The 25,941-nt window shown below is 51.1% G+C and overlaps 1 protein-coding gene and 1 long non-coding RNA gene across 32 annotated transcripts in view; one reads left to right on the top strand and one right to left on the bottom strand.

Moving 5' to 3' along the window:
* PLEKHA6 (pleckstrin homology domain containing A6) overlaps positions 1-25,941 on the top strand; it is a 159,505-nt gene that overhangs the window by 93,054 nt on the left and 40,510 nt on the right. For 28 of the 31 annotated variants that reach the window (XR_015143794.1, XM_086345691.1, XM_086345685.1 and 25 more), the window contains 2 exons: positions 22,199-22,279; positions 23,002-23,116. Coding sequence is in view for 30 of the 31 variants with exons in the window: in XM_086345691.1 (XP_086201817.1) it covers positions 22,199-22,279; positions 23,002-23,116 (196 nt within the window). In the remaining variant the exon portion in view is untranslated. Of the gene's footprint in view, positions 1-8,883; positions 9,024-18,941; positions 19,874-22,198; positions 22,280-23,001; positions 23,117-25,941 lie in introns of those variants that run through there. The other 3 variants (XM_086345692.1, XM_086345697.1, XM_086345699.1) reach the window with 2 other exon arrangements.
* Positions 16,109-18,439, bottom strand: LOC147357138 (uncharacterized). The gene is made up of 2 exons (XR_015143804.1): positions 18,307-18,439; positions 16,109-17,337 (listed from the first exon to the last, which is right to left on the bottom strand). It is a non-coding gene; the product is annotated as an uncharacterized LOC147357138 (long non-coding RNA).

Raw genomic sequence — 25,941 nt, forward strand, 5'->3', positions numbered from 1 at the left:
CATTCTATCCCTTTAGTAAAGTCCTTCATGAAAGATTTATTGTTTCATCAGACACTAGGGAGTCAGGATCTAAAAGCCGCACATCAAAAGCTCATCACTGTTTCTACATTCAGTCTTTGATATTGTCGTTGAGTCCAAGGTCCCCCATTCCATCTTGGGCTTGTTGGAGGACCGATGCCATCTTGTTTGGGTTAGTATTGAAACAGGGACCATGACATCATCGCCTTGTGTGAGACGACAGGGTGGCTAGGCCAGGGTGTGTGGGATTGGGAACCATTTCTGGCTGGCTGTTGCCCTTAATCCAAATGAACTCCAAAGAAAACACAACGAGGGGTCAGGTTTGTCTAAGCTTTTCGTGGCGCTGTGTCTCCTTCATGCCTTCCCCTGCCAAAAGCCTCAGCTCCATCCACAGTGATGGCAGACACCCCAGAAGTGCGGGGGCTGGAAGGGGTGGGCGTGTGGGGAGGCGGCCCAGCCTGGCTCTGCTCTGGGAGGGGCGTGCGGGAGGGCAGTGGGGAACTGAGCCCTCCCCTGCTCCAGCCTGATGCCCCTGGAGCCTGGGAGTCTTTGGGTGGAGGAGAGGGAGGGCCTGCAGGGTCCCAGGGGCTGGGCTATTTCTGTAACCCAGAACACACATGCCACAGCCACAGAGAAGGTCAAACTCTGGGCACAGGGCTGGAATGCAGGGGCCAGGCAGCGGAGGGAGCTGCGGTCGCACCCCTCCTGGCAGCTCAGCCGGCCCCTGCATTGCTCCCTGGGGAAGGTGTGTTACCCAGAGCAAAGTGCGTGGCGTGGGGAGGGACGGTGGCAGAGATGCTGGTGCAGTGCTTTGGAGGGGTTTGGGGAGAGCACAAAATCCAAATACCCATTGCACTGGGATGGGGAGGAATTTAATTCCAGGGTGTGGGACTCTATTTCATGCTCTCTGCCATGGAAAAATCAGGTCAGGCAAAGCCCTGTGTGAAGGGCAAGAGAAACAGCGCTGAGGCTGGGCCCAGGAGGCTCGGACAAGCACAGGTGTGTGAGTTGCGCCTGTGTTCAGAGATCCGGACGGACAGATGCGGGGTCAGTTTACGAGAAGCAGGGTCAGCCTCTGTCCGCTTAGCGTGAGCCTCCCACCCACACCGGCTCCGTCCAAGGCCCCTCTTCACTTGGGTTTGCAGTCCTTTCCTTCGTAAGCGCTGCCCACGTTGATGCGCTTCAGGCCCACTCACCTGGCTCCGCCCCTGCGTCCTGGGCGCCGGCACGCGCACCGCCCCTCGACCCCGCCTGCCGCTGCACTAGCCCTTCCTCCTGCGTACGGTGCCCGCTGTCCTTCACGCTGTGCCCGCATCCTCACACGTGCTTGTGTGTGGTTTGGGGCTTCTGGGGTTTCTGTTTATAGTTAGAAAATCGCCCTGCTCCCGCTCTGCCTTTGTCGCAGGAGAACCATCTTCCTGGCTGAATCTGACCGCCGCCTGACCCTTGGGCGCCCTGCCCTTGGTCCGCCCCTGTTCAGCCCCCTGCTGCGTGTCTGCTGGCTTGTCTGCCTTCTCCTGCTGTAGAGCTCCTCAGCCGGAGGACCCCAAGACGGGAGCGTGCTCCAGAGGGGCTTAGGCTTTCCTGGACGGGTAACCTTCCCCACCTCCTTTGCCCGGCTCTTTGCTGAAGTGCCCAGGACTTAGTGGCCTCTTGTACGCTCTCATCAACTCTGCGGACAAGGTGGCTCCCCGCTCAGGCCCGGTGGGCCCCAGGGGCAAGCACTTGCCTGCATTATACAGCTGCATGGGCGACTACCAGCACTAGGGCCTGAACCTTCCCAGACAACTCCTCCAGCCCAGGGATGTGGCCCCTAGATGGACTTGCTGTTTAACTTCTAAGTGTGACATGACATAGAAAAACAAGATCCCCTCCTCGTTCAGAGCACGGGAGGACAGACCTCCGTCCTCTCTAAGATTCTTAGGTGTCGATTATGCTGGCTCCTGAGGGTAAGGGGTCTGCCTCAGATGATTGCGAGTGGTCTGAGGTGGGTGGGGGCTTCAAGGCATTCTTAACTAGGTTGAGAATATCCAAAATACTATCTTGATGGATAACTTCTTTAGGAGCAGTTGTTAAGCATTTGTCTTCATGTGTCAAAGTGCTGAGGGGTTTTATAGTCAGAAATTAGGCCATCACTTCCTATGAGCGAATGATCTGAGGCAGGGGCAGATAGTAATGATTTCTGGCATTTATTGAACATTGCAAGGTCCGGGTCTCTCAAATTCTCTGCTTGTATAATCTCATTTAATCCTATGACAAACCCTTGAGGTAGCAGTTTATATTATCTCTGTTTGCAGATGGGGAGATGAAAGCACAGAAAAGTTATCACTCACTCAGAGCCCCTTAGGTAATAACCGGTGCCGTCAGATTGGAATTGGGGCGGTCTGACTTCGGAGCCAAAAATCCCAAGGCCAATGCAGATTCAACTCCACAAAAATAAACTAAAGGGTTAGTTTGTAGGATGATGCATGAGAAGGGAATTTCAAGTTGCACAACAAACTGGAAGTGGGAAAAGAGTTGGCTTTGGGCTGTGTCCTGGGCTCTCACCCCGGCTTTCCCGTTTCCAAGCTGCCTAGAGCTGCTTCCCTGATGGCTCAGCTTCCTCCTCTGCAAGTGCAGGGCCGTGGTGCCTGCCTCAGGAGGTTGAGCAGAGAATGTGCTAGTTTCATGGCCTGGGTCAGTGTTAATTTCCTCTCTTTTCGGTGCCAGTTGTCAAGTCTTCCTGGAGCGAGTGAGGAGTGATTTGAGAATTCAAGGTTAATTCTTTTTTTGAGAAGCAAATGTCTAACCAGCCCTCCAAGACCTGATCTTCCGGACAAGACTTCCTACCATTACCATTTCCTACTGGTCCCTGCTGGGACTGCCTGGAATTGGAGGAAAGACAGGCTGGACAGAGAGGAGTGTTTGGCTTAATGTAGCTCTCAGACCGCCGTCACCCTCTGACCCTTATCACTTTATTTTTTCCTTTTAAAAATAAGGACATTCTCTTACATAAACCCAGTACAGTGTACAAATTCAGGAAACAACACTGATACGTTACTATTATCTAGTAGACAGGCCATATTCAGTTTCACCAGTTGCCCTAATAATGTCATTGGAATCTAATCCAGGAGCATGTCTCTGCTCCTCTTTAATCTGGAATAATTCCTCAGCCTTTCTTTGTTTTTCATGCACTGAGGTTTTTTGAAGAGTGCAGACCTCTCCCTGGCCCTTTCGGGGCCCTGTCTCGTCTCCCTATCTCTCTCCCAGTCTCTCCAGTCTCATCCCTGAGCAGGGCTGAGTAAGGTAAGGTGGTTGAGGCAGTCTCCTTAGGCACAGCATTTAAGAGGCTGCCAGAAGACTCAGTAATCAAGATAAATAGCATTTATTGCAATATTAAAAGAAATAAAAATCAGTGTGAAAATTTCACCAAGGACAAAATATCAACATTTTCAGTAACAACAGAATCAGTAACAGTGCCACCCTAAGCCATGTTGGAGCCTCAGGCGAATTGGAAATTGTGTACTACTAAGGGAATGGCACCCCACTCCAGTACTCTTGTCTGGAAAATCCTATGGATGGAGGGGCCTGGTAGGCTGTAGTCCATGGGGTCGCTAAGAGTTGGACATGACTGAGCGACTTCACTTTCACTTTTCACTTTCATGCATTGGAGAAGGAAATGGCAAGCCACTCCAGTGTTCTTGCCTGGAGAATCCCAGGGACAGAGGAGCCTTGTGGGCTGCCATCTATGGGGTCGTACAGAGTTGGACATGACTGAAGCGACTTAGCAGAAGCAGCAGCAATCTGGTCTTTATTTAAAATATTTCACGCATTATGGATATTTTGTACTAATTTTTATTCCAAGATACTGCATAAAACTTTGATCAAACTTGATCATTGAGCTTTTCGATGCCTCTTACGTTTTGCACCTTGCAGCGTGGGTTTCCGCCCTCCCGTCACCCTGTCCTCAGAACAAGGGAGAGAGGAGGGGGGCTCCCAGCCCCCACAGAGCAGGGGGGCAGATGAAGAGGGGAAGGAGGCGCAGGGCCTGGAGCCCTCTAACAGCTTCCAGCTGCTTCCGCATCCACCAGACTTCTGCCTTGGGAGTGGTGTTGGGTTGGTTTCCCTCCTCTCTCATCAGATACGCGGTCTGATTAGACCCTCAGATCCCCTCTTCTCTCCCAGGCGAGCCTGTCTTAGTATGGCATGGTTCCCCTTAGCTGAGCTCATTATGACCCGAGACCTGCCCCGTTTTCCTCCATCCTAGGGTCCCTTCCAGTCTCATAGCAGCACTTGTGTGCTACGAGAACGTCTGCTCAGCGTGGGGCGAGCATCCCGATGCTGGTCTGCGTTCCGTGGTCCTGGGAGCCGAGCCAGGGCTGAGGGACGGGCGGGGTGCCCCCAGGCTGCGGGCAGACCGTAGTTAGCAGGAAGAGCTCCACGCTGAGGGTAAGGGACTCTTGTAGGAGGTGGGTGATCTTACCTCTGTGAGCCTCAGGCTTTCTGTTTGTATGTTTTTTTGTAAAATGAGAGTGTTAATATTTTTCTGCCTACCATATAGAACCATAAAAGAATCATGTGAGATGATGAGGAGAGGACTTTGTGAACCAGGTTTTATTTGATATTTTCCCTTCTGTCATAAAACAATTATTTTTATAAAGACGATCTTCAGGTCTGCCAAATTATTTGACCTAAATCCAGGAGAGAGGTCCAGGCTGATTCAAGGCCACATCGGTGCCCGTCTTTAACCAGCCGTCAAAGCAGGTCACTAGGGAAGCTGGAATCCCCACCCTGCCCCGCCACACCCCTACCTGCCCAGATCCATCACAGCAGAGGCCCAGGGGTAGGTGGTTTTTTTTTTAATGTCTCATCTGAAGACTTTTCTTTTTTATAGCTTTAGAGAGGTACAATTGATTTATGATAACTATTGAAGGGGTTAAATTTGATGCATTTTTTTTTTTAACTGTAGCTACAATTAAGATAGTACACCTGTATCTGCTGCTGCTGTTGCTAAGTCGCTTCAGTCATGTCCCACTCTTAGCAACCCCATGGACTGCAGCCTACCAGGCTCCTCCGTCCATGGTATTTTCCAGGCAAGAGTCCTGGAGTGGGGTGCCATTGCCTTCTCAGACAATGTATCTATCACTCCCCAAAGTTTCTTCCTGCCTTTTTGAAATCCCTCTGTTTACCCCATCGCCATAATAACTGCTGATTTGCTTTCTGCCACTATATATTAGTTTACCTTTGTGAGGGTTTTGTATAATGGAATCATAAAGTATACATTATTTATTTGGGGGAAGGGAGTTCAGCTTCTCTCTCTCAACACGATTATTTTCAGATGCATCTGTGTTGTTATGTATGTCAATAATTCATTTCTTTTTATTGTTGAGTCATGTTCCATTGTATGGATGGTACACATAATGTATTCTCCTATTCATGGACATTTGAGTTTCTTGCAGTTTGGGGCTCTTACAAACAAACTTCTGTGAACATTTGTGTTCAAGTCTTTGTGTGAACATATATTTTCATTTCTTTTGGACAAATACCTAGGAATCCATGTATGTTAAACTGCATGGAAAAGTTTGGCAGTTTCTTAAAAAGGTAAACAAAGTGGAAGTACCATTTGCAGCCTTATCAGCAGGGTATGACTTTCAGTTCATTTACATTTTGGTCAACATTTGGTATGATTAGCCTTAATTTTAGCAGTTCTGGTGGGTGTATTAGTGTTAGCTCGTTGTGGATTCAATTTGCTTTTCCCTAATGACTAATGCTGTTGAGCATGTTTTCCTGTACTTTATTTGACATAGCGTTTCCTCTTTGGTGTAGGATCTGTTTAAATCTTTTGCACATTAATGGACTTCCCTGGTAGCTCAGCTGGTAAGGAATCCACCTGCAATGCAGGAGACCCGTTCGATTTCCGGGTCAGGAAAATCCCTTGGAGAAGGGATAGGCTACCCACTCCAGTATTCTGGCCTGGAGAATTCCCATGGGGTCGTGAAGAGTGGGACAAGACTGAGTGACTTTCACTTTCACTTTGCTGTCCTGATATTTAGGTGTAAGAGTTCTTTATATATTCTAGATGAAAGTCTTATGTCACATGCTTTGCTAATATTTTCTCTAGTTTATGGCTTACCTTTTTATTTTTGTAACATGTTTTGAAAAGTAAAGCTTTTTGTTTCAATGAAGTTTGATTTCTTGATATTTTGTTTAAAACTGGTGCATCTTATGTCGTATTTAAGAGATTTGCCAAGCCAAAAGCCACTTAAGATTTTTTCCTCTGTTTTCTTGTAGAAATCTTATAGTTGAAGCTTTTCATTTTAGGCCTTGGTCCATTTTAAGTTAATTTTTAATGGTAAAGTCGAGGCATTTTGTTTTTGCTTTTGGTATATGGACCTCTAGTTTTTCTAGCACCATGTACCGAAAAGACTGTCATTCCCCCATTGAAATGTCCTTATGCTGCTGCTGCTACTGCTGCTAAGTCGCTTTAGTCGTGTCCGACTCTGTGCGACCCCAGAGACGGCAGCCCACCAGGCTCCCCCGTCCCTGGGATTCTCCAGGCAAGAACACTGGAGTGGGTTGCCATTTCCTTCTCCAATGCATTAAAGTGAAAGGTGAAGTCGCTCAGTCGTGTCCGACTCTTAGCGACCCCATGGACTGCAGCCCACCAAGCCCCTCCGTCCACGGGATTTTCCAGGCAAGAGTACTGGAGTGGGGTGCCATCGCCTTCTCTGGAATTATCCTTATACTTCTATGGAAAACCAACTGACCGTAAATGAATGGGTTTATCCCTAGACTCTATTCTGTTCAGTTTATCTGTAGGTGTATCTTTATGCAGATACCACATTGTCTTGACTACTGTAGATTCTAATCTTAAAGTCAGATCATCTAAGACTTCTAACTTTATTTTTCTTTTTGTAACTTTTGGGGGTTATTATAGGTCCTTTTAATTTCTATATGAATTTCAGAGTACCTGTATCAATTTTTACAAATAACCTATTGGGATTGTATTGACTCTATAGGAAAATTAGTGGAGAATTGATATTCTAACAATATTTAATTTCCTTTTTCATACAAACAGTATATCTGCCTTTTATTTAGATTTGATTTAATTTTTCTCAGTAGTAGTTTAGAGTTTTTGGTATATAGGTCTTGCACATCTGTTGTCAAATTTATTCCTAAATATTTCATATTTTTTACCCTGTTGTATGTAGTATTTTTAAAATTTCAATTTTTCACCGTTTGCTACTAGTATCTAGAAATAGAACTGATTTTTCTATGTTGACTTTATATCCTGAGCCCCTGTCCCCCTTTAAAACTCAGTTTCACAGAGTGGGAACCTTTAAATACTGAGATGCAGGGCTTTTACATGAAATGATAAGCATTTACAACAAAGGCACAAACATCAGCGTCCTTTCCCGGTTTAAGCTGATCACACTCTGGCAGTCCTGCAGCCAGCTGTGGCTCTAAGGGACGTGAGCGGGGAGCGGTATGGTGAACCTGACTCTGCAGGCAGTGCGGCACCAGGTTTCTGGGAGTATTTCTGAGGGTGGACGCGGCAGGCTGGGAATGCTCGCAGCCCCTTTAAGAGACCAGGGCCAACCCGCCATCAGGCAGCTGGGAAGGCAGCCCAGGAGATAAGAAAGGGCCCCCTGGTAGATTTAAGCCAGGGTCTTGAGCCACAGTGACTGGACTACTGACAGACAAGAACAAGGGGTGGTGAGAGGAGATGCAGCCACTAGACCCAGGCTGGTACGAGCTGGAGCAGCACCACCCACTGGGGCCAGAGAGGAAAAGGGGGTATTAACTGTGGGCGTGCAGAGAGAGGGTGCTGACGTTCTCCAGCATAGCCTACCATGTTTATGATTATGGTTTAAAAACCCTACGAGACTACTTCAAGGCTTTATATGTAGTAAATGTTCAATAAATATGTTTATTGAGCCCTATATGCTATGCTCCCTCTACTGATATCTCACTTATGCTACAGCATACAGTGAGATCCTCTGTTATAGGGTTTGGAGACTACCGGATTTCTTGCTCAAACTAGAAAAATCCTGGCAAGGACTTACTCTGAAAAGCCTGGAGCTGCTCATTTGCACATATCTGCATAGATTTGCATACGTCCTACATGTAGATACTTTTATGCTGGATTTAGATTTTCCCAAATCAGTTGCCTATTTTTAAAGGGAAAAAGAGGTAATTTCTCTCTGCTCGTTCCTGGTCACCTTTCTTTCGCATCCACTAAAGATGCAAAAATGATTTCTGCAACTCTGAAATATAGATTACCTGTGCCCCACAGTTTGTGTAGATACAAGCAATCCTTTGCCTGTCAAGTTATTTTCCTTTTTCATTTCTGTTACAGTTCCTAGCTCCAAACTCCTGGGTGAGTCAGGGAATCATTAAGGCAAAGAAACCCTCTAGCTAAACAGCCAGGAGCTGAAATTGCCTAGAAGCCTTCCGGGATTCCGCCCTGTACCTGCATAGGGAGGCTAGAGGCGCTTTCACTGACCTGAAGCCCCCTTCCCACTGTTTCCTGGCCCACGGCTAGGCATGCTATGACTACCTTTGTCTGTTCTCTCTCCTCCAGGAATAAATAAAAATATCACCCCTCCCCCCTGATCCTGGCTCCTCTATTGGCCTGCTAGGCAAATATTTCATAATGTGGGCTCATCCAATTGGGCATTGTGCCAAGACCAAGCGCCTCAGGTTGCCAGTGTGCTCCAATCAGGCAGGGCAGCCTGGGTGGGACTAGAGGGCTCCTGCTCTCCACATGGGAGGCAGCGGCATTACTCAGGTGGATGGCATCAAGGCAGGAGTTCCTGCTTTCTCGGAGCTGGGAAGAGGGGACGGGGCTGTCCATCAGCCAGCTGGAGGCAGCCAGCACCGAAGGGGTTAAAGCCAGTCAGCATGTGTGGCTGTTAATGATTGCTACCCACCAGGGGCCTGATGAGTGTTAAAGGAGAGCCTTTTCCCTATTCCTGAGTGTGAAAGGAGTCAGAGAGAGCAGAGGGCATCGCAGAGAAGAGCTGGTAAGTGAGTGGTCCTCTGTCTCGCTGTCTGTCTGTCTGGGAGGCTCTGGAGCAAGTAAGGGAGCTCCAGTATTCCCATACCATCAGCTGGAGTGGGCTTTGTTACAACTGGATGCACATTCTCAGCGTTGGGCCAGATTTCAGTATCACTCCTATTTATTAGAAGGAAATCTTCAGGGTTCTCTTAGTCCAAGGGGGTGAACCCCTTGGCACAGATGCCAGAAATACAAGTCATTGTCTGCCCTGCTGCAGAGACAATGGTTTTGTGTACCCCTCTGCATGCAGAGCTGGAGCCCGGCTCCCCCCGCTCCCTGAGCCATTGTCTCCAGAGCAGGGGACTCGGGAGCTCTGGGCAGAAGTGCCATCGGCCTCCTCACAGCCATTTCCTGGGCCCAGCACTGAAGGAAAGCAGCGAGGGCTAAACCAGAGGAGACTGGCATAGCTGTGCCCTGCCTTTTATTCCCTTTACTTCACGTCAAGTGTGGAGAGGTGGGAGGCAGGATGCAAGGAGGGGGCGTGGAATAGAGAGTTGGCGCGAGACTCAACTCATTAGAAGACAAAGTTTGTCATTTGGGAGCAACAGAAATCCAGGAAGAGAGAGAGCCATTCTTCTGGATTTAGGTATCTGTTGTCCCCTTTCCCCAAACTGCCAACTCAGGACCCTCATTCCTTCTAAATATTGGGGCTCTTTGACCGAGGCACCTTCTCACGTTGGTCAGACTTGTGCAGGGAATGTGGACAAGTTTCTTTGCTTTGTTGGTGGAGTGCTAAGACGGACTTGTCTCAGCTGATGTTGTGTGTGTGTGTGTGTGTGTGTACTCATGCATGCACAAAAAATGAAAGCCTGATTTGTCTCCAAAGCAGAAATGTTGACTTTACCCCCATCGTAGCCAGAAGCCCTTTTGTCCCCTGCCTCTTTCTTGGGAGGAAAAATGTTCGATGACATAATGGTAATAGTAGGCGGCCCTGGAGGGGTCTGTCGGGTAGGAACAGAGGGTTCCCTGTGCCGGTCTTGAAGGCAGGTTTGAAAGATAAGGCAAGTCCAACCCTCTGGCTTTCAGCTGTGGTGCTTCCTCCAGCTAAGCTGCCCACAGGCAAACAGAAACCAGGCACGAGAAGGGGTGGTGCCAGCTACCAGACCCAGCGGCAGCAGCGAAAGCAGCCGTGTTTCCGGGCATGTAAGCCAAGAAAGAGGGGAAAGTAGGAACTGGGAGAGGAGCTGCCCCTTCTGGTGTTCTGCCTTGTGCTAAGAGTTAGCCGCAAGGATGACTAGCTGCCCTCCATCCTCAAACTTCCAGGAGAAGCACCACAGAGCAATTGGTGTTCCCAGGCAGGGCGGTCTTCGTGGGCACACAGCTTGTGCCGTGGCCCTGCATCCTCAGAAGGGCTTGGTGTAATGCCCTCCTGTCACCGTCCTGAACTTCATAATGTTTGAGCAAGGAGCTCTGCCTTTTATTTGGCTCTGGGGCCTGCGAATTACGTAGCTGCACTATTCCCAGGCCAGCCACAAGGGGCAGCATCGGGATGGTGTTCACGTGCTCCAAAAGGCACAGGCACACTCACCCGTCACTCAGGTGTCCCTTACCAAGACTGGCTTCCGTCCTGACCAGGACCAAGCCCAGCGTCCCTTTTGTCCTCTCCAAAGCACATGTGTCTTCTTGTCTCAGCATCCCCACCGAGGCCTCCTTCAAGGCTACTGCATGGCAGGGGGACAGGGCAGGGGCCCGCAGTGTCCCTCCCCAGGTTCTCCCATCCACTTTCCTTTTCTTCCCAAGCTCCTCTGTCCCTTGTCTGGGCTCCAGGCAGGGTCTAGGCCTGGGAACACCTCTCCCATTCCTCTGAGGTCTTCTCCCCTCCCGGCTCCAAGCCAGTTATCAATGGGCACACTCTGGCACCTGCTTTGGGTGCTGTGTGTTTAAGAACAGACTGTACCCCTGGGATTAGCACAGGTTCCAGGCTGGGTGGGGACAGGGAGGTGCAAGGGAAGGAAGACCCTGAGCCTGCTGTCTTCCCTGCAGTTCCTTTCCCTGCCTCCCACCCCGTGGAGGCAGGACCAGGCAGACCCTGCAGGCCAGCTGTCCCTTCTTCCCCCTCCAGCCTCACCAGCAGCTGGCCGACCCAAGAAGGAGAAGGAGGTAGGAAGGAGGGCCCGTTCCTTGCCCTTTTCCCTTTGCCAGCCTCCATGATCCTCTCTGTAACTTTTCTCAATTGCCTCTCCCAGGGCCTGTGCCCATTAGGGCTGTTAACAACAATATTTTCAAACCCTGGAGGAGTCTTCGTGCATCTATTTTAAAATGATAGATACCTACATTAACTTTGGACTTTCAGATGTATCCTTTGATTTTAGATGTTTAACATTTTTGTTATTGTTGTTGGCAACAGATTTCCTTTTCCCTTTTCTTTTTTCCTTAGCTTAGGGCTATAAGAGAACTTGCATTTCCCTGAGGACACTAAACCCATGTCAGCTGGTGGAAGGACAGACTGGTTTGGAGTTATATGTTTTATAGAATCCAAAATTATTAGAACTGGAAGATGGCTTAAAGAACATCTAGCCCAGTGCTGTCCAACAGAATATCCACTGGGGTAGAACATGCTATAACCTTCCTGTCCAATTTGGTGGCCTCTAGCTGTGGTGGCTCTCAAGCCCCAGCAGATTGTGGCTAGCATGACTGAGGAACTGAAATTTTAATTTTATTTAATTTTAATTAGTGAGAATGTAAATAGCTGCATGTTGACTAGTGGCTACTAAAATGGATGGGATAGTGCTCTTTGTTTTATTTTATTCTTTTATTTTATTAATGTTTATAACATCAGTCACTGACTGAGCAACTGTTACGTGCCAAGCGTTCTCCTGGGTGCTTTAAATATGTGTTCTTGTTTAATCTTCCGAGGGCTTCCCAAGTGGTTCAGGTGGTAAAGAATCTGCTGGCAATGCAGGAGACCTGGGTTTGATCCCTGGAGAGGGGAATGGCTACCCACTCCAGTATTCTTGCCTAGAGAATCCCATGGACAGAAGAGCCTGGTGGACTATAGTCCATGGGGTCGCAAAGAGTCGGACACGACTGAACGACTAGCACTTTCACTTTAATTCTCTGAACAATTCGGTATCACTCCATGTTCCAGACGAGGAAACTGAGGCCCAGAAAAGTTGAGATGTCAGTACTGGTCAGCTACAGTCACGCGCCCACCATTCTTTAAGTGACAAGTGTCTCCAAAAGTTCTCTAAGTTCTTTCCCTTCCAGGTCTCACTTTCTCTTTCTGGGCTGTCAGGGGAGCTCACGGTGATTTTTCTCAGCACACAGAGATGGAGACAGCAGTGACTCTCTCCAGGCACAGCCATTGCGTGCCGACTGCTTCCTCTGGTGGCCCTTGTCCCCAAGCTCCTCTTGTATCTTCTGCAGCAGACAGCAATCTGGGAGAGCCCTCTGTCTTCCAAGCCCTGAGCCAGCTCCCTGCGTCCATGGGAAGTTCCAGACTCCTCGCTCCCATCAGGAGGAGGTGTTCAGAGTTTCCCACAATCCATCTGTGTCCCTGCTGTTCCAGGTCAGGAGAACCAAGCAGCCGAGCCCTCGCGGCCGGCGAGTGAGGGGCGGTGCTCACACTGGGGCTTTGCTCCCGGCCCACCTGCCTTTGCATCTGCACCACGTGCAGCCCTGTGAGGTGGGGACCTCCTTCCTCCCAGAGCAGATGCCTCGGCCCTGCCCTCCTGCGCCCATTGATTCACTGCTCTCTTCTCCACCAGACGAAGCTCTGCTCAGTAGACTCTTAGCAGAGCCTGGCTGGCCAGTCGGAAGGGAGAAGGGAGAGGCCCCAGAGCAGATAGAGCCCGTCCGTCAGATCCCCTGGGGAGAGGCTTCATGGCTGAGCTCCCCTGCCTCACTCCCAGTTCAGCCTCCGGGAGCAGAGCAGCACGCCCCATCCACCTGCCATGGGCAGACCGCTGGCCACAGATCTGGCCAGACAGATCGCAGCCACCACATCAGACAAATCTCAGCCACCCCACCAAACAGCCGTCCACTTCCCGGGTGTGAGGTGCCGGCCAGGGCACAGGGACAAAGAAGGCCCAGGCTGTGAGCGGTTTGTGTGTGGCTGCCCCTGCACTCCTCTGCACTAGGCAGGTGTTGTGGGACTCACGTTTTTGGGCACGTCCCACCCCACGTCACACATGTCACCTGTGGCCTTCAGGGGTTCACACGGGGCGGGGGGTGGTGTGACCTTCATCGCTGCCTTCTTGCAGCAGGCCTTGTGGAGCCGGAGTCCTCCTGATTCACAAGCCTCTCTCCCTCTTCTCTTCTAGAGTGAGGAGCTCAGGCTGGAGACGCGGTGGGGACTGGGGGCAACCAAGGAGATGTGAACTTTGTCTTGTATCTCTTGTTACTGTGAGTGAGTGAGTGAGTGAAAGAAAGTCGCTCAGTCGTGTCTGACTCTATACAGTCCATGGAATTCTGCAGGCCAGAATACTGGAGTGGGTAGCCTTTCCCTGCTCCAGGGGATCTTCCCAACCCAGGGATCGAACCCAGGTCTCCCGCACTGCAGGTGGATTCTTTAGCAGCTGAGCCACAAGGGAAGCCCCTTGTTACTATAGCCGAGGCAATGAATCTCAGCTCCCCTGACTTGCGTGGGCCTTGCCCTGCTCCCAGGCCAAGGACCAGAGACCATGTGAGTTTAATGTTTTCCTGTGTTCACCCCTTCAGAGCATCATCAGCTTTATTCCTCTGCTGTCTAGTCTAGTAGGATATTTAAGCACAGCACAGTGGAGCACTAAACAGGCCACTACTCATTACTACTGTTTCATTCTTAAAATGAGGAAACTGAGGCACGAAACAGCTTGACCCTTGCAGATTGCTGGGTTGGGAACCAAGAAGGCATGTGTAGCTTTTCAGGGTGTGGAAGGAGGGGGCCAGCCCAGCTGTGTTACTCTCCAAACACTCACTTGGTACTGTTCCTTCCCTCGGGGTGGGTGGGGTGACTGCTGTCTGCGGGACGCCAGGACCGAAGCTGCCGAGCTAGGAAGGGGGAGGCCTGGAAGCGGACAGCTGGGCTGCCTCAGTGTCTGGAGAGCAGGGCTCAGCTTTGTTGGGTGAGGGGAGGTAATTAGTTCCTGCCCTGCTTGTTCCTCTGGGGCCTCTTCCCCGTTGCTGACCGTCGGGGAAGCAGCTTAGAGGCTGAGGGGAGGGGACTGGAGCCCTTCTCCTCTGTTCTGTCTGGCTTGGCGGGGCCCCCAGAGGAGGTTGAGAGAGGGAAAGCGTGCCCCCCTTGTTCGCCTTCTCTTCTTCTCCCCTTAGCGGGACGGCCAGAAGCTCAGGGACAAGGAGTATGAGGAGCCGGGAGCCAGGCTGCCCCGGCTCTCCAAGTTGGGTCACGGTGTGCAGAGGCCGGGCTGCCCCGGCTCTCCAAGTTGGGTCACGGTGTGCGGAGGCAGAACGCCTCCCAACCTGCTTGAGACAGCTTCTTTTTTATTTTAGTCTTCTGTTTTGTTATTTTTTAAATTTATTTTTATTGAAGGATAGTTGATTTGTAATGCTGTTCATTCCTGTTATGCAGCAGCATGATTTGATTATGCACACATTCTTTTTTTTAAAATATTGTTTTCTATTATGGTTTATCATAGGATTTTTTTAATTGAAGGATAACTGCTTTACAGTGTTGTGCTGAGACAACTTCTGAGACCAGAATCATTTTAACACCTGAAAGGGCTGTCAGTGTTCAGACAGTGAAGGAACAGTCATCCCAGGAATGACATTTAATAATTTATCAACCAGAAAGGACACAGGCCTGGCATCCTGGAGGGCCCTAAGATATTTCTGGATCACACAGAGGAGGGGAGGGCCAGATATGAAAGTACTGAGATTCTTCCTTATTGGAAGAGTAGCCCTTTACCAACTAGTATGGAAGCGTCTCAGTATTTTAATAAATGGCATGGTTATGCTGAATATCCACCCCGTTTATTTTTCAGAAGACAAATGGAGGTCCGTAAAGTAAGATAATCAGTTTGAAGATAAGATAATGCAAGTTGAGACAGAAGATCAGCATGAAGATTCCCCATGAATTTACCCTGAGTACCCCCCTCTGCCAGACACACACACACCCACTGAGACACACACGCACGCACTCACGTACACACAGTAAAGTGCTGTGTGCTCAGTCGGGTCTGATTCTTTGTGACCCCGTGGACTGTAGCCCACCAGGCTCCTCTGACCGGGGCATTATCTCAGCCAGAATACTGGAGCGGGCTGGCATTTCCTCCTTCAAGGGAGACAGGCCTGCGTGTGCTCACATACACACAGTGAAGCATTACCCTGACTCGAGAGCACACAAGGCTCTCCTACCCTGACCTGCAGTTGTAGGCTTTCCTACCTCCTATTCTTAAAATAAAAGGAATGTCCAGGCCCAGGAGAGACTAGGGAAGGACATCCACATAGGATGGCAGGGAGGAAGCCTGGATCTGGAGCCCTGATTTGTGACTTCCATCCCTTGGCTACTGAGCCAGCTTTTCTGCTTGCTACCTGAGCTCGGGGCCAAGCTGAGGCTAAAACTGCCCCAGTGCTCCATGTCTGATTACGACAGGGGAGGAAAGGTGTTCTGACTCTGGGGCAGTGATGGGGCTGTGAGGATAGGCAGAGTTAAGTGGGAGAGACCAAGCCTGGGTCTTCCGTCCTCACTACTTCCTGCAGCCCCGTAGCCAGCTTTTTTTATGTTTCGAGCTTACTTGGGGAAGACACTGTCATCTTGGCATTTTGGAAATGACCGTGCACAGCAGGAAGGCTGGAGCAAAGGCGGGGAGGACAGAGAGCAAGCGCAAGCACAGGGCTGACAGCTGTGTCCCCCGAGACCGCACGGCTGGTGTTTTGATCTGTTGGCAGCATTTCGAAAAGACCCAGTGTCTCTTGAAGGTGCCTTTCCCCCTTGCATACCTACAGGTGCCGCCAGGCCTGACCCCCTTCGGCCTCCTCTTTGTATGGCTGCAGTAGGCGGGAGAGCAGTGGGGCTTGGGTGGGGAGAACTTGGCTAGGGAAGTGTATTTTTTCCTAGGAATGATGGGGGTGGGTGGGAGGGGGGAGCCTCAGGAATCAGGCACATCAGGATTGTTGGGAACGTGAACCAAGTTGGTTTTTAATTGGGACAGAAAAGTGGAGCACATAAAGCTCCTTGAAATGATGATGACATCCAGAGGGGAGGTGGAGAGCGGGAGCCCGACCTTTGCTTCCTTTGCAGGCTGCAGAAATTTTCCTGTGTGTGGACAGCCTCAGCTTGGAATTTGCGAGCTGGGGGAAGAAGGAAGTGGGAGGGGTGGGCTGTGGCAGCCCTCCTCTCCGCTCACCTCGCAGTCCTCTCTCCATCTAATGAGCTGCAAGGCCAAAAGCCAGAGCTTTGTTGGGATGGAAAAACCTGGCTGGCACGCATTCTCGGGAGCTCTGGGGTTGCAGCAGCTTGGTGTTTTGCAAATAACCAAGAGGAGCCCAAGGTGGAAGGAGTTGAATGTATCTCTCTCGTTGTTCAGTATTTATCACGATGGGAGCTGTCCATTCTGAGTGTGTGTGTGTGTGTGTGTGTGTGCAGGTGTGTGTACACGTGTGTGAACATGCCTGTCTGCAAAGGGTCCTGAGCATCCGGGTTGCTTTTGCTGCTTCTGACTGCACGGTGCCGGGTATCGTTCCAGGTCGACGCGGATTCTTAGGGAGTAGTTTGGAGGTTGGTCAGCGCACGGTTACCTCGGTAGCGATGCTGTACCAGCGCCAGCACTTAGAGGCTGCGGGTGTCTCTTAAACTGTAGAAAAGCCCAAACTAGATGAGGGGACAGTGCTTAGAAAAGGGACAGGCTCTATCTCGTTTCTTTGTAGTTTATTGGTTTGGGCACTTCTGGAATGCCAGCCCCTGCTACGTTCACAGCCGTCTTAAGCCCGAGACTGGTTTTCATTTTCTAGCTCCAGTACTTAGCATATATCTTGATTTGTTTTTAAGCAGAAAATATAGCCATTGTGTTTTATATATAAAATGTTTCACATCTTGAAAGTTTCTAGGTATTATTTCACAGAACTAGAAAGGACCTCATTTGCCAGAGAAGGCCCTCTCGTGTAGGGCCTTGGACTGAAAGGTCAGTCATTCCAGTTCTCTCTTCACTGATGGCCACTGGGGCCACCTTTGTAGGTACAGTGGGTGAGGGGACCACCTAGTGGGCAACTCAGGAGTTTAGGGATGCTCCTGCCCCCTTTACTGCTTGAGAGTCCCCCCTTCCCTTGAGAGGAATTTGAGCAGTACATTTGGAGGTAGATTCATAACCATTTGTCCTTGAGAAATGGAGGCCTTTGATGTCCTAAAAGAAAGGGAAGAGGAGAGAAAAAAAAAAAAAACCTGATCACCTGTCTCTCTTTCCCTTTTTTAATAATGTCCAGTACTTGGTAAGTTCCTCCTGGTGTCTAACCTAATGGAAACCTGTCATCTGTGTAGTTTAGTAGCAAAGGAAAAAGAAAAACTCCAGTCAGGTATTCTGTGTGCTCATGTAATCCTGAGGATTGCAGAGCTCTCAACAGACAGGGGAAACCCTTGGGCCTCTGTCCCTCTGCCTGCGCTATCTCCACCAGGCAGGAGAAGTCATTTAACTTGCAAAGTTAAGCAAAGGCTGTGGGAGGCCCCTGAGCTCAACTTGAAGGGAAAAGGGACATTTTTGCCTTCTAGTGGGAGAAATCTCATTTCTCAGTGCACCTCAACACCTCCTCCTGTGCACAGGAGCTTAATTTTCTTCCCCTCCTAATGAAGATGGATCAAAGCCAAGCTGTATAGTCAAGGGGGAGCCAGGCAGGGAAGCTGAGTGAAGGGGGTGAGGGGGCAGAAATGGAGCTGTTCTCATAGAGAGGAAGTAATTAATTTTGAGAGAGCAAAGATAAGGAAGCCCTTGGTAATACAATGTCAAACTCCAAATGCAGCTGGCTAAAAATTAAATCAGAGCATAGGGAGTTTCTTTTGTTCATTCATTCATTCACTTATTCATTCAACAAATATTTATTGGGACCTACTGTGCACAGGCAGAGATCCCAAGCAGGAACTGGGAGAGGGCCCAGCTCGCCATGACCACAGCAGGGCTCCAGGAACTGGATTAGGGATAGGGAGAGGTGGATTTGCAAAGTGAAGCCATTTGTCATCAGGATAAAGCATTTGCAGAAGTACCACTAAATGGCTGAATATATTGACCTTTTGGATTTAGGATTAGTTGCTTAAATATCAGCCCCAGCTATACCCGACCAGCTTGTCTCATCATGGGTTAAATAATGTCTTTTCTACTGACTGATTGCATTGTTCTCTGACTGGGTTCTGTCTTCAAACCAAACAATTAGATTAGCTCCTCCCTTTCTGTGTCTGTTGGCGTCACAAAATTGCTGTAACAACAGACTATGATGTCAACAGAATGCCTGGTGCTGCTGAAAGGAACCACATAGGTCAGAAAGGATTCTGTCATCTGAAGATAAAAATGGAACAATATCCAAAGCTAGAGAAACTAAAATTTGATATCAAAAAAGAACATCTCCAAAAAAACCAAAAACATCTTGGCAGTGTAAGATAATGGTAGGTCTGGAGCATCCTTTACTGAAACCCTTCACAAACAGCCAAGACACTCACCGAGACTGATTGCAGAGCAGGCTTGCCTGGTGGCAGGGGCTTGGAAGAGATGACCATCAGAAGCCCCTTGCATGGAGGGCCCTTGCACTTTAAGACATGGAGGACATCAGGAAAAGAAGAGATGTGACCATCTTCAATCTCTGGAGAGTTTGGAGTAGCTAACGACGATGCAAACCTCCTTGCCCCAAGCAGATCTGACAGTCTCCAGCTGGCATTTATCACATTGCATCTGGGCAGATTTACAAAAATTAACACATGATGACCCCCACTCTGAGCCCCATTTGCTACCCTCTTCCTCCTAAGATTTGGGAAGAAGCTGTTCTCCTAGTTCACCCGAGCAAAGAAGTAAATCCCCACCACTGGCTCTGGCTCCACGACACCCACACCCACGCGCTTCACTTGCTCATCTGCTGGGCCACCCCATGTGGAGGGTGAGTGACCTGGGCGACAGCCTGGGGCGGTGTCTGGAGGGGTCGTGTAGGGGGACGCCGCGAAGCCTCGTCCACCGCGCTCCTGTCTGCACAGAAGAAGGCTGGGCAGGCTGAGAGCAGAGAGAGGAGACCCCGTCAGTCTCCGCTTCCAGCATCAGCATGGCACAACAGCCACACGTGAATCCAGAGCTTCATTTAACCTTGTGCCCACGGGCTCAGAAGGGTCTCTCTGAAGCGAGTGGATTTCACCCGGGGGCCTGTGTTGTGGGCCAGGAGGTGGGGCGGCAGGGAGGGCTGGCGTGGGTTTCTGCCATGCAGATGGGGATGCAGCCCCGGACTCCTCCACCCTCCCAGCGACTCCGTATCCTTAGCGCCACGAGGTCAGACTGCCTAGGAGTGGTACACCTGCGCTGTGTGCCTGCTCCATCTCTCCGCGTTCGCTGTTTCTCCTTGGGGACCTGAACTGAGCCTATCATCCCCCACTCACTCATCCTGCCCCCGGCGCTCTGCCCAGCAACATTCCGACTGAATGCTGGGAAGCCACAGGCCCCCCTAGGGCACCCGGGCACCCCTGCCACCCAGAGAGAGGCCCTCCCCCTCCCCGGTGCCGGAGCCGGAGGAGGGAACCAGCAGTGCCCGCTGCCACCACGCGCTGGAGCCCGGCCGGCACTGCGAGCAGGACCGGAGGACTCACTTCTCAGAGGGATGCTACGAGCAGGCTGGCTGCCGGGTCCTCTGAGGCTGCCGCACAGGGGCCAGAGCTGCCAACAAGATGCTGAAGTTTCGAGCCGATCGACGGGTCAGGTAGGGTTTCTGCAGCGGACTGTGAGCCAGGTGAAGTGAGAGCTGAGTTGGCGGGTCACTGGCTCTGGGGGCGTCACAGTGAGGGGCCCGCCCCGTGTGACCTGGAGATCAGAGTAGTTAGGTCAGTGGTTGCTGCATTGCAGTGCTTGTGAAGGGGACGCTGTTTTGAAATTGGTAGCGCCTGGGTGGGGTGAGGACGTCATCTGTCGGGGTTGCTGGGTAGGAGACTCTAGGGCAGGAAGAATTCAGTGTCCTTTGAAAGACTTGTGCCGGCTGACAGCAAACTCTGTGTGGCTTCGGGGGGTGTGTGTGTGTCTTTCCGTCTGTTCATCTGTACCAGTGCCTGCAGGAAAGATTCCAGCAGAGTTATCACAGGGAATGTGTACAGCAGACTGGGCCAAAGGCGATGATTTGGGGGAGAGTGTCGGGGGGTAGGTGATCTGAGCTGGAAAACAGCAGAGACCTTGGTGCCTCAAGGATCTTAGCTATTGCAGCCTGCCTGCCCCCCACCCCCTCCACAGAGCAGAGCCAGGCATGTGGGTGACCGGAAACAACTGCTCTCCCTTGCCGAGACCCCCTGTTGAGGAGAGTATCCTTATAAACCTGGGACAAAGGGAGGAATACAGTTTGAGAAACAGAAAGTGAGTTATCAATGTGATAGAGTTAGAACCCAGGCTAACTAGACACTGGCCAGACTTAGGGTCCCGTCTGGTAAGCCCAGGCTGCAAAACCCAGATTTCCACATAGGCTGTAGCCACTGCCCACTGGGCTTCTATCTACCACGTGTCTTTGGATTTGATCTGAACATGACTGGTTTGGAAGCTGAAAAAAACACCCGCTGATATTACGTCTAACTTCAGCAAAAAGTTCGGCTGGGAAGTGTCCCAGACTATGGAAAGCAGCTCTCCGAAAGGTTACTTTACTTCTCTCATGCAACTAAAGTGATGTCCTGAGGTCTCTTCCCCCTGCTAGCTGACCTGCCACGTGCCAAGCCCCAGTGCAGCCTCCGCGGGCTCTGTGCAGACACTAGCTTCTGGGGGTGGACTGGGCATGTCTGGGCTCTCACAGTCTCTCTCAAGAGGGGTGGGAAAAGAAGACCTTAAAATTCTCCCAGCACCCCCACTGGCTGCAAGCTTGAATCTCCTACCGTTTTCTTGCCAGGTGGTCCTTGGCTTGCAGAGTCCACCTCAAATGACCGCTACTCATGGCTTAGACCCTCTGCACCAGCCCCTCCCTAAGTTCTATCTGCTGCCCTTCCTCCCCTGTCTCTCTGCGGAGCCCCCAGGGAACTTTCCTGACAGTCAGCCAGAAGAGCCCCAGCAGGGCCTCCACGATACAGCCCCACCTGCCTCTGCACAGACCCCACCCCTGGTCCAGGTTTCCCTCTGCTTCCCGAGGGCCGTCTTCACAGCAGCCACTCCCCTGCCACGGTATCCATTAGTCAGACGTGACTGCTGAGCCAGCGGTCACCTCCAATGCTGGACTGGCCCAAGGGCTTGGCTGCGTCAGCTTCTCCCTTGCCAGGGAGGTCCTGGACTTGGAGTGAGTGGGGCCCAGCCCGAGCTCAAGAAGGAAGCCCTGGATCTCTTGTTTCATTTGAAGAAAGAGGTAGAACAGGGGAGGAAGAGGTCCAAGGTCACAAGAGAATTCTTTCAGCAAATGACGAGTGAGCAGTTTTATGCAGAGCCCTGGCCGGAGTTGTCTTGCTGAGGGTGCCCGCCAAACGCCAAGTCTTGACCATTGGACCCCTCCCCACCCACAACAGACATGCCCAGAATGGCCACCGAAAGGGTTAAGTGGGCTTCTTTCCAGCCTAGGGATCTCTGCTGCTGCTGCTGCTAAGTCGCTTCAGTCGTGTCCGACTCTGTGCGACCCCATAGACAGCAGCCCACCAGGCTCCCCCGTCCCTGGGATTCTCCAGGCAAGAACACTGGAGTGGGTTGCCATTTCCTTCTCCAATGCATGAAAGTGAAAAGTGAAAGTGAAGTCGCTCAGTCGTGTCCGACTCTAGCAACCCCATGGACTGCAGCCCACCAGGCTCCTTTGTCCATGGGATTTTCCAGGCAAAAGTACTGGAGTGGGGTGCCATTGCCTATCTCTAGTGAGTCGTTAACACTGTCGGAAAGACTGCTTCCCCTCCTGACGGACCTGCTGCCGCTTCTGCAGCCCGGCCCTCGCTTGTTGCTTTCAGTCGTGCTGGAGGGCAGAGTGACAAGCTCCTGGAGGTCCCCATGCCCGTCTCTGCCTGGGCCCGTCCACCCTCGGGCCCGTGTGTCTGCCTTCTTCGCCTTGACCACGGCTTTTTTCTCTCTCTTGCCTCTACAGCCATAATGAAAGACGGAACACATTTCTACACCCACTGACTGGCCAGGTTCCAGAGGAAAACAAAAAGTTTGACTTGAAAATGTATGTTTACTCCCTGCCCACTATTTGGCCTTTGCATCCTTGACCACCATGATCTGTGCAGCTGGGAAGCAGAGGGAATGGGGGGCAGAAAGCGGAGCAGAGGACTTTAGGGTCACTCACCTCAGTTCTGAGGGCTGGAAACTTCTGAGGCCCATCTGGCTTGACACCCTTACCCTCTTTCCTGGAATCTTTTTGGGCCTAGGCTGATGCATCCCATGGGCTGAGCTCAAGGAGTGAAACAGGTCTGAGGCTGGCATGTCATTCACCTGGGCCTCTGAGGGGCTAGTGAGCGTCTGCTGTGACCACGAGAACCTTGGCTCGGTCAATGAAAGAAAAAAAAAGATAATTAAATGTCTCTCATTTCCACCATGTCTTTTAAATCCACCATCTCATTTTAAATGTCTCTCATTTAAAAAAAGATAATTAAATGTCTCTCCTGTCCACCATGTCTTTTAAATTAGAAGGAGAGGAAGTCCCAGAGTCCCAGGGCCTAGGTTTTTAAGGTAACTTTTCAGGAAAGGAAGAGGAGAATGTGTAGAGCCCCTGGTGGATGGTCTCGGAAGCGCAGTGGGGGCAGCTGAGGCCCCCTTGGGGGTGCTGGGGGCCCTCACTTGTGCTGAACACTGGAACGGTGAACAGCACGGTGGGGAAGGGGCGGGCAGCACCGTTGTTTCCTGGTTCTCACTGGCCTCTTTCTTCTTTTCTGGCCAACTTGCAATCAGATCAGCTTTGGACATGTCCAATAAAGCAGGTGGGAAACGCTCAGCCGCCACCGACCGTGACCTAACCAACCACAGCATGGTGTCTGAGGTCCCTCCAGAGCGGCCCGGCGTCCGGGTAAGCCTAGCCGATCCTTGGAAATGTATCAGGCTGCTTGCTTGCTCCTGCAGGTTGCAAAGAGCAGGTGATGGGATGCAGGGAGTGGGGAGCCGGAAGGGAAGAGGGCTCAGACCAGAACCATACGGAAGGCCCACCTCTAGCCCCGGGGTCTCAGCCTCAGCACCGCTAGCACTGGGTCTGGGTCCCTCTTTGCCGTGTGCGGCCACCCTTTCATGATAGGGTGCTGAGCAGCGTCCCTGGCCTCCGCCCAAGATGCCCATCACCCATCCCACGACAACCAAATGTCTCTCGACATTGTTAGATGTCCCCTGGGGGACAAAACTGTCCCACCCTCACTGAGAACCACCGACCTAGGGGGGCAGCAGGAGAATAGCTAATGAAGGGCCTGGCAACTGGGTGCTCAGAAACGAGGGAGGAAGGGAGTGTCAGGAGAAAGGAGCAACCAGAGAGGTCTGGTTAGAGGAGGGCTGGGAGTGTCCGTGGGGTTTAAACACTGTGGTAGCTGGGGGCTCTGACAAGAGTAGTCGCAGTGGTGTGAGGAGAGCAGAAGACAGACACAAGCGGAGAGGGCTTACGAGGAGATGGGAGGGCAGGCGCGGGGCGCTGAGGAGTAGAGGCTGCTCTTGCTAGAAGCGAGACCGTCAGTGGTGTCACAGCCCTCTGGTCCAGGGACTGGAGCTGGGTGTATGACAAGGATAAATCTTAAAAACAATGTCAAGTTGGAAAGTATGAAAACTATAGTGTCATTTACGTAAATTGCAAAAGCATGAAAATAATTCAGCATTTTTATAGATAAGCTTGCAGTACAAACATATATCCATGGAGGAAGAAAAGGTGGTGAGGTCAGGGAGGGGGCTCACAGGGAGTTTCAGCTTATTTGTCAGATTTTATTAGGAAAGAAGACAGCATGTAGTGGTGATTTAGGCCCCACTTTGCTGAAATGGTTGAAATATTTCAAAAAAAAATTTCTAAAGTAACTTAACTATGAAGGGAAATGAGGGGCAGAGGGCGGCAGCTATGAGATATGCAAGATGGAGGGAGGTTTTATTTTGTTTTGTTTCACGATGTTAAGGGCAGGAGGCAAATGGCCCAGGAGGCAGTTTCAGGAGAAAGGGCATAGCCGACGTGTCGTGTTTCTGTAGAGCCAGGAGCCAGGTGCAGAGGTGGTGTTAGCCAGGTTAGAGGAGGGGCCCTCTTCCTGAGGCTGCGTAGAAAGGTGTGTCAAGCGTGGGGGCGGGGCTAGGAGGTTAAAGACGTCCCCCCAGATGTTTTCAGTTTTTGCGGGAAAGTAGGAGGTACAGTTTTCTGCTAAGAGTGGGGTAGGTAGCGGGGCATCGGGGGCAGGGCTTCAGAATAAATCCAAGGGTCAGCGGCCAGCAAGGGACATTTGGAATAATGCCTGATAATATTGAAGGGTCACCTGAGGTCGTAGAGGGAGTCTGTGGCTCTGACTCACGGGTGGGTGTGCTTCTCCTCCAGCAGTACTATGGCCTGGCAGACAGTTGTGTTGACTGGAGGTTGAGGGTTGCTGGGAAGCAGTGGCAGAGCGATAAGAAGGCCGGGTTATTCCTGAGGGGTTGGCAGGGGAATGGCTGAAGTGGCTGCTTCTGGGAGCAGCTTTTAGGCTGCAGAGAGCCCGTGAAACTATGCCAGATGTCGGACTGAGAGAAAAGGGAGAGACGTAAGGATTTGCATATTTTGAGGGTGATGGATAACTTCTTCAGATAGCTAATCTCTGCCACTGTGTGTGAGTCTTTACAAGTAAAGTAGAGAAAATAATTTCACTTCCCAGTTTGGGAGGGACTTTATGATAAACCCCAGTTTCTTCTTTCCTTCCTCCTACAAGTGTTTGCTAAGTGCTTGTTGATAGCTGGACACCTTGCTAGGCTCTGGTGATGACGACGAACAGAAATCTCTCTGTACAGGGAGCTCACAGTCTAGTGAGGGAGATGGGGAGCCCACGGTCCCGTTGCAGTGTGACAGGGTCTAGACTGAGAATGCCCAAGAAGAGGGAGCAGCGCCACCCTGGGAGAGCAGGGAGGTTCTGTGGGCTCGGGGTGCTGAGCTAGGCTCTCAAGGACGGGTAACGGCAGCGGGGCCTTCCAGGAAAGGCCTCACGGGGTGGGAGAGACCCACTCAGAGTCTGGCGTGACCAGTGGCAGTGACTGTGTGGTGGAGTTGCTGAGAGTGGGTGACGGCCCAGCCAGGTCTTGCAGACCTGTCCCTGCATGCTGTGCTGAGGACTGGAATTCTCTTCTAAATGATGGAGCAAGTGAGAAGTTTTAAGCAAAAGAGTAGGGTAATTAATAAAAGTGTAGTTCATTGCAGAGGGTAGCTAGCAAGAAGAGATGACAAGCCACGAGGCAACAGCAGCAGCGGCATTTGAGGGGAAAGGGTGGGCTTGAAACTCATTCAGAAGATAAAGTCGCCAGCCCCGTATGGAGAGTTGTGAGGAGTGCGGAGAGGAGGGGATGCTGACAACCGGCGCAGAGAGCGGCTTTAGGCCCGAGCGGAGTGTGGGCCAGTCCCCGGAAGAGAAACGCAGAAGTAGAGAAGAGCAAGGTTGGTTACAAAGGGGATGGCTTTGGTTTTGCGCTTATTGAACCCTAGCTGGACGACTAGTGAGCAAATGGACCGGGCCTTAGATAGGGTTAGGGAGCTTTTAGCACTTTGCTGGCAGCTGAAGCGATGGATGTGGACGAGGTGACGCGGACAGTGTTTGGTGAGAGGAAAGGAGTGAGTTTGAAGCCCACCAGCACTTACAGAGGAGGCAGAGCGTGGGAAGGGCTGGCGCAGACAGAAGTACTGAAGAGTGAGGAACG

This window comes from Bos grunniens, chromosome 16, assembly GCF_055505025.1.
Source record: "Bos grunniens cultivar Pamir isolate PY7600 chromosome 16, Bosgru_T2T1.0, whole genome shotgun sequence".
Classification (NCBI taxonomy): domain Eukaryota; kingdom Metazoa; phylum Chordata; class Mammalia; order Artiodactyla; family Bovidae; genus Bos; species Bos grunniens.